We start from the raw sequence: 9058 nt of genomic DNA on the forward strand, positions 1-9058 counted from the left end.
CTATAATTTAATTTGATAGCTCTTTTTATTCACATATTTCTTGCCCCTGGACTGGGTGGCAGCTACTGGGTAGCCTTTCCTGAGGGAACTGCTCCTTCTGTCCCGCTCCTTACTGGGGTTTGACATCTTCCTCAGGATATCTGCAATGGTTTTATAGGTTGCATGCAGGAGTATTATGAAATAATTGGAGGATTTCCCTGTAAAAGTGTTGTTTATTACTGAATAAAACAAGCAAGAATCATTAACTAGTGGATAAATAAATGAGGACTTAAAGGGATATTTCACTTTCAAAAAAACGTTTGGTAATTTTATCATCTAATCAGGCTTTTATGGATACCCTGAACAGTTTTTAATTAGCTTGATTGGATATTTTGATATTTGATGTAAATGTTACCAGGCCCTCCAGGCCTAGCCTAGTAAACTGACTCCTCCCGAATGAAGGCAGGAAGAGAGACTGGTTTACGAGGCTACTCCAGGCCACCGTTGTAACTTCAAACTTCATTTTAACCATGATAGATTCTATTAAAAACACTCATTATTTTTTCTGGTGACTCATACTACCCTCCTAATATGTGAGCAGGCCGTGTTTTTTCGATAACATTTTTCATTTTTTTTTTATAATTATGTTTTTGTATTTCATTTTTTCCATTTTCCCAAATAATTATTAAAAATAAATGAAAAAAGTTATCGAAAAAACGCAGCCTGTTCACGTATTAGGAGGGTTGTATGAGTCACCAGAAAAAATAATGGGTGATTTTAATGAATCTATCATGGTTAAAATGAAGTTTGAAGTTAAAATGGATGTGTGTAGAGAAACCCTTCCACTGCTCCCTGCTGAAAGTGGAATATCCCTTTAAACTAAATAGGTTGCTCATCATTTTTGAATGAATATCCACCAGGAGGCTGTAGAGAACCATATAAAACAATGGTGCTCACTGTATTCAAATCAATATTATACTCAGCAATGTGTGGAACCATACATGCTTTATTTTTTTGTATATGTAGGTTTACATTTACCTGCCAGCTCAGGATGGTTCTTATTGAGGTTGTTGAGGAGGGACACATACTTATTATGTCCTTCATTATCATCACCTGGGGGGAGATAAAGACACAACCAGGGGTGTCACACCAAATTATATGCCCTGGGTACAAGGATTCACTCACATTGTGTGCTTTAACTATTGAAAAATAGCAGATTTACAAGCTTACAGCACGGCACCAAGTGCCGCACTGCAAGCTTGTAGATCTTGTAGATCTTTGTAGATTTTTGAAAAATCATGATAATTTTTTTTGGGAAAACCCATGTTTCTATGTCAGTGGTGCTCAAACATTTTCACGTTAAGGATCCCTAAAATGATATGTATTGGGCCACGGACCCCCATCTCAAAATATTTAGTTCCAGGGACCCCCCAAAAGCAAAATTTGAGTTACAAATGTTTGCTTAAAATGTATATATATTCAAAGATTTGCACACATTTTCACGACTTTTCAAAAATAGCAGATCTACAAGCTCGCAGCGCGGCACTCGCACACTAGCTTTAACATTTGACATTGTACAGATGTGGTATTGTGAGACTCACTGCAGATGCGTATGAGGACATAGCTGTGTCTCTCCGTCAGCAGACTGCTGGCCAGCTCTGCACTGTGTTCCTTCTCCAGCAGGTTCATCAGTGTACCCGTCCTGTCCATTAAGTCCACACAGTCTGCAGGGAGCACAGTTCACTTTCTCATCTTCACCCATATATATATATATATATATATATATATATATATGATGTATGTATTTATTTGTTTGTTGAACCTTTGGTATGGAGCAGCAACCTTTTTAAATTCAAGGATAACTCTGAGAGCGTACAAATGGACCCTTACAGGTCCATTTGGTTCCATTTGTACCCTCTCAGAGTTACAGACCTTTAAAGCCCGGATCAGAGTCTACGGTGGAGAGCTATCCACCGCAAATTTGTGGTGGAAAGCTTTCCACCTCAAGTCAGAAAATAAGTGCAGGCCATCATAGTCACGGCCCACGGTGAAGTCCTTTACCCCGTCTAGACCGGTTCAGGTCGACCAATTAGTGAACGGGGTGTAGAGCCTGTCTGTCTGATAGTAAAAACAGAGAGATGTGTTGGGACTCGCGGAAAGCGAGTGGAAAGCTCTCCACAGCGAGGAATGATGTAACGTTGTAGTTTCATGACTCAAAAAGACTCGAAAAGACTACACCGCGGACCCGACTATGATCCGGGCTTAAGGGTCCATTTGGATCCCCCTTGAGGAACCTGTGTCCCTGCACCCCACTTTGAGAACCACTGGTATGGAGACATACCATCAGGGAAACGCTACGGATCAATCCATGCCAAGACTTCCCGCTTCAAAGACAGTTTTTACCCTACAGCCATATGAACTCTAAACTCCCTCAGTACCCCACTCCCTCTTCCTCCTCACACTAGCTAAATGGTTGTCTGTCCTTTTTCTGTCTTTCATATTTTTGAGCGGTGGTCACACGTCTCCATAGCGTGGCCGTGTGTGTAGGTATGTATGTTTGTTTGTTTGTATGTATGTATGTATGTGGGTGGGTGGGTCTGTATGTAGCCTCAAGCCTGTGGTGTAGTACCTTTTCTGACCACACATGTTAAGGGAGGGGCGCTGTTGTTCAGGCCAGGCCAGAACAGGCAAGGCACACTCACACTCACACACACGCACGCACGCACGCACGCACGCACACACACACACACACACACACACACACACGTGCGCGCACAGACTCCACCGCTCAGTTCATACGGGTGTGATTTTTATTGTTGGTTGTGGTAATGGTGCAAATGTCTACATGTATGTACTTGTCTTGTTCCTTGTTTTTGTCAGAGCTGCAACTTTTTATGTGCTGAAACTAAATACCACCAACCTGGTTGTGTGGCAATAAAAGTAACTTGAACTTGAACTTGATCTGTTAAATGTTTTAGAGGCAGTGGTGGTGGCATAAAGGGTTGTGGTTGTAAAATTCCCAGTTCTAACCCTCAGAGGTGCAGGGAAAGTCTGGATGGCGACATGAATGAGCAACACTCACCCCTACCTCAGTACACATACTACTGAAGTGCCCTTGAACTAGACAATTAATTAGTTTCTCAGTGGCCAACAAAACTGTGGTTGTACTGGGCAGTGTGTGTGTGTGTGTGTGTGTGTGTGTGTGTGTGTGTGTGTGTGTGTGTGTGTGTGTGTGTGTGTGTGTGTGTGTGTGTGTGTGTGTGTGTGTGTGTGTGTGTGTGTGTAACGGTATGGGAGCAGGTCATTGGTGAAGCTGATGGGTAATATAGAAGTTAAATACAGCCACAGTAAGTTAGTGAGCACCTCGCATGTCCAGATCACATCTTTCCTTTAAACTTCGGATGAAATTCATCAACTTGCAGTTGAGGTTGAACAATTCCATTCTGCTGTCTGTCAAGAAACAAATATTTAGTGACTTACAGTAACATTTTCTACATGATTACACATATAATCTATTTCTTCCAGAAATAGGTTGCATTTGACTTGATTAGGCTATTTGCAATGGAATTAAGGGCCACTTACACAAGCAATAAGTATAACTCAAAAGATGAATGAAATTTGAAATTAGTTAAAGAACATCTGAGACTATTGAAAAGTTTGGTTAGATAGATTTCAGTAGTTGCTTAAATTAATAAAGTCAAGTCTTATCTGAATTTAAATATGAATGTAACTTTCTTTAGTTATTGTAAAGGATGTTATTAACACATTTTGTTAATATGTTTCTTCTTCTTTTCAGAAAAGTGTTGATGCCTAATTCGTCCTCCAATTCTGGAAGACCCAGATATATTATGTCACCGGCATAAATGAATCTACTATTGTATATAAATGGGTTTATATACAATTGTAGACAACAAGCATTTGTGATAAATCCTTGTCACAAACTTTCCATTACAACAGCTTAAACTGTCAAACAACACATGTCAACATTAGTCAGATCCACAGACCTACAGTATACAGATATTATCTATTTAAATCTTCTTTATGCTTTCATTACACACAGAGTGGACGCATGCTATGCCCGACGTGATTACTAACCTCCAAACAGCACTGCGACAAACATTCCTCCCGTCTGTCAAATAAACAGTCCTCTGCACACAGCACGTCCACCAGTGTAACTAGCTACAGCCAGCTCTTGCCTCTTAGAGAAACAAAGATATACTAGACAGAGTTTTGGCCAAGCTCACAGTGGCACAATAGGAGGTGTTAAATCTGGGTGTTGTTGACTACACTCCACACATAGTGACAAAAGCCTCGGCTCAGAGGGAGAGGCCATTATTACAGTATGTGTCGGTTTGTACAGTTACTCTGGGCAAACAAACTGAAACATGCTTCTGGAAACTTGACTTGAAGCATGACCTGGAACCCTTGAGCCAGACACATGGCCAGCTGTGACTGGCCTGTTGCAGAAACAGCAACGAATGTTTGATCTTCCAACGTAAAAAAAGACCATAAAGGTCTTATTTGGGATGTTCCTTTTAGGCAGGGTGTTTAACTGTACTTTCAATTCTATTGACTATACTTGTACTGTTCTCAATTTTTGTCTAATAAAATAATCAATCAATCAAAAAGATCTGGTACACAAATCTAAACACAATCAACCCTACTGTTGGCAAAATCATGTCTGCATGGCATGCACCCTCTGCCTGTCAAGAGACTTTTATTATGTGAAGAGAAGGCACTGTTCTGTGTATCCATGGAGTCTATACACACACAGACAGACCGGTCCTCTGGTCTTTACAGCTTCTTGTTCATGCTGAGCTACTGTGCATGTGGGTGATATAGGAGCTTTATTGTTAAGCCCACCGCAGTGCCGACTGGAACTAATAACCACACTGGTATTGCAGAATACTCTTCTTTTGGTGCTTTAGATGTTCTCTCAGTGCAGTAAAATAATAATATTATTACCAGATCTGGTCCCAAAAATGTGAGAGCTATAACTGAGAAGAGTTAAACATAATTTTGCAATATTATTTAATTACACTATAATGAAAATGTTTTAATGGTGGTAAAAGTATAATAATACTATTATTATATTACACAAGTAAGACGCCTTAAGGGCGAGAAGCGACCGCAGAGCGCGGGGAAAAAACAGACTTAAAAAAATAGTACGTGTAAATCTGGCAATGTACACACACACACACACACACACACACACACACACACACACACACACACACACACACACGCACACACACAGAGATTAGCTGCAGTGCCCAATCAATCAGTGGGACAGCGCACGGCTGCAATACAGCAGAAATAATTCTGGGGTAAAAGAATCAGGATTTTGATACCTAGATATTAGGGCATTCACCAAATATTTGAATATTTTCGAATATCAAAGTCACTATTCGACGTTCACCGAAGTCGAATATTCGCTTTTTCTTTTTTTTTTTTTTTCTCTTTAAGAAATATATAGTTAAAAGCTTGGCTAGATAGGAAGTCATAAGAATGAGTTGTCAATGCCCCTGGTGGATGAATTTGTTAATGCTCTATACCAGGGGTTCTCAAACCTTTTTAGGCCGTGACCCCCAAAATAAACATATTTGAACTGGGGACCCTGACAAGCAGTTGGAATTCTAGGTATTACGGTACATTTAATGTGACTCGGTTCCGCAGATAAATATTGTGAAAATAGCAGATCTACATGCTTACAACGCCTCGCAACGCGAGGCGTTGTGAGCATGTAGATCGGCTATTTTCACAATGTTCGCCTCTTGCTTGCTTAATATTTGACAGTTTGGCCAGTCCTGTCGAATATTCGACTATTCGAATACTTTGAGGTAGAATAATTCGAATACTAAAAATCACTATTCGTGAATGCCCTACTAGATATCAACACAGATTCTCAATGAAAAAACGGGAGATATCTCTAGTGACTTAAGTTGGTTTTAAAAGCACTACAGACCCCTGGGATGAAGACTATCAAAAGGGAATTTGCGGTTATTCGCCCTGTGCCCTGTAACCTGAACTCACTGGGGAATTACGGATAAAAGCTGGGAAAATAAAAGAGTTCCAAAGATGGTTTGACTGCTTATAACTCACCATTCCCCAGAGTTAGCGACCCAGTCTCCTATAACAGTGGTTCTCAACCTGTGGGTCTCAACCAGGGGGGTCCCCAAATGATTAGCTTAATGTGAACATTGTTTTCTCTCTCAACAGTAAACAAAACAGCATCAAGTTTAAGTGTATAGGGGGTATCTGCACATTTCTAAAGTGACAATTTAAGGACTTTTTAATACCTCTAAAATGACTAATTAAACATTGGCCAAATTGTCAAATATTAGAGGCAGAAATTGTGAAAATAGCAGATCTACATGCTCACAACGCCTCGCAAATAGAACCGTGTTATAAAGAATGTAATGCCTCAACTCTTAGTGCTCATCAGAGTGGGAGGGTCACCAGTTAAAATATGATTATTGTGGGGGTTGCGGCCTGAAAAGGTTGAGAACCACTGTTCAGCCCCTGATTCCTTTTATGATTTATTTTACTCTTGTTTATCCCTTATTTAACCAGCGTAAAATCACATTCAGATTATCTGTCTTTTTCATGTGGGCCCTGGTCAAAAAGGCAGCATACATATTGTTTGAAGTATAAAAACCATTGATAAAATACACATAAAAACAAGATTTGAAAGAAATGCATCAACATTTATAATAATAACCACTGAAAAACATGTGCAATACTTACAATGCTCAATTACAATGAGGGAATCTAACTTCAAATCTTTTTGTTGAAGATTCCAAGACAACAGTGCAGCATTGCTGGAAAAAAATCACTTCTTACAGTGGGACATATGAGATAATTTAGTGATCTCAGATTATCATGTCCACTTTGCTGAATTTGAATAATGTGATGAAATTAGTATCTGCCCCAGATACTAATTGTATACAAATACAGTACCAATGTAACTGTCTTCTTAGAATGACTGTGTGAGAGATGACTGATCATTCATACAACAATACACAATACACCAGTGCAAGCCCTGAATCTGGATGTTTATCAACAGTGTACAGCAGGGTTCCCCAATAGGCGGCCCCCCCCCACCAACCCCAGTAATAATGGTGGTATAAGAGCAGCAACAACACTAGTATATCGTTGTTGTCGGGTGGAAACCTTGTATCTCCAAATTTGTATGTTCTTTCGCAAAGTAAAGCCCTGCTTCATCATACAAGGCCGTCGCACAAAAGTAGTGAAAACTGCAGATCTACAAGCACACGTGTGCTTGTAGATCGGCTGTTTTCACTAGTTAATCATTTTCAAAATGATAAATGCAAAACAAACGGTTTTGGACATACAAGATTTTCCAAGAACAACGATATCTGAACTGTCGCTGGAGTAGCGGGAACGCCACCGCCGCCCCCTGCAATGTTGTGGCCCTCGGCTTGGTACCCTAGACATGATTCGGCCCTTGGGGAAAACTAATTGGGGAACCCTGGCGTACAGTAATTGTAGTTTATAGCTAGAAAGGTGCGCAGTGAACAAATGTTAAAAGAGTAAATGCATTAACCTGGAAAAGGCCAGACAAACCATCATAGCAACCCACACAAATGCAAATAGTGATGAACATGATTTATTACTAATCCGTGTTGCATTCTACATGCAAAAACACATAACAGCTGCATTGTGTTGAGAACATTCACTGAGGACAACATGTGAAATAACGGGAGAGTGTTTTCTGCAGGTGATTCAGTCAGTGAGTGTATCAAAGGGTGCGTTCGGAAATGCACACCGGGTGTGTGCTCAGTGTAGTGAGTGCCTAAACCTAACCCTAATCCTAACCCTAACCTCAGCAAAACTATGCCTAACCCTAATCCTAACCTTAACCTCAGTAAAACTATGCCTAAACCTAAACCTAACCCTAACCTTAACCTCAATAAAACTATGCCTAAACCTAACCCTAACCACACCCGGTGCGCATTTCCGAACGCACCCTTTGATACACTTTGACTGAATCACCAGCAGAAAACACTCTCCCGTGAAATAACACCAATATTGCTATAAAGGTGAAACATGCCTTTAGTCGAAAAGCATTATTATGCATAAGTGAACTGTGATCAAATCTTTTTTTGCCCTTTTTTATTATAACTATCTCCCATATTTATTATGGTGGTATGAATTTAAACAGGCACACAGTTAAAGGCTCATACAATAAAACAATCCCACCGATGACAAACATAAACTGTCATTGCATATCAGCTTTAAATAATCAATTTCAAATAGCATTTTAAAAAAGGGAAACATCGCACACGTTTACTTTTGATTAACACAATCACCCTGTGTTGAATAGTACTGAGGTTTTCTGTACTGTTCTAGTCAAGTGCTTGGCTCAAAATAAAGTTGTTTCTCCTAGCAAGGAGTTATATAAACAGGACATACTCAGCCTTCTACATTCATTCATTTATTTGAGTATTTTTAACTTTCTTCTTTAACCAGGAGGTCCCTTGAATCGTTTTCCTTAGGAATTGATTCTTATTTCACAGATTTTAGAAACGTTTGATAGCCCTTACGCAACAACCATACACACATACTTTATTAAAATTATTAAGGCATTTAAAGCAAGAAAGTGATAATGACTTATTTCCATTGCAGTATTCATTGTACCAGGCAATGACCAGCAGTTACTATAGAATACATTCAAAGAACACATAATATTGTTCTCAGGAACTAAGCGGTCAGCCCTTGAAACAGTTGAAACCGTTAGCAGTGGCTGTTGCTTTAAAAAACTGGATGGCAATTGATTCCATACTATAGCTGCCGAGGACAAAACAAGTGTTTCATGTTTTTTTTGCACGGGGGACAAAACCAATTGCACTGGCTCTAGTGGCATATCCATGAGTATCACTAACAATAATACAATAACTTTGCAGGTAGGCCCTTTTTTGGGAGTAGAATCCTTCATTATTCAGTGGATAAGAGCCCACTTCCGGAGTGTTGAGTTGACATGAACAATAACCTCCTTTGAAGTTTCACTCATGGCAAAGTGCTTACAAAAGTCAGCGCGTGGTGTGTCCCATACGCA

General features: G+C 39.8%; 1 protein-coding gene across 1 annotated transcript; it reads right to left on the reverse strand.

Annotated features, from left to right (window-relative positions):
• Window positions 1-4099, reverse strand: c8h22orf15 (chromosome 8 C22orf15 homolog; the record flags this gene model as incomplete). The annotated part of the gene is made up of 5 exons (XM_080738491.1): window positions 1-140; window positions 1018-1092; window positions 1581-1703; window positions 3343-3429; window positions 4075-4099. The coding sequence occupies 5 exons, from the start codon at window positions 4097-4099 to the stop codon at window positions 1-3; spliced, it is 450 nt and encodes a 149-aa protein (XP_080594617.1).
• Window positions 4100-9058: the final 4959 nt, after the last annotated feature.

The sequence above is a fragment of the Nannobrachium achirus genome (genome assembly GCF_963921795.1).
Source record: "Nannobrachium achirus genome assembly, chromosome: 12".
NCBI lineage: Eukaryota > Metazoa > Chordata > Actinopteri > Myctophiformes > Myctophidae > Nannobrachium > Nannobrachium achirus.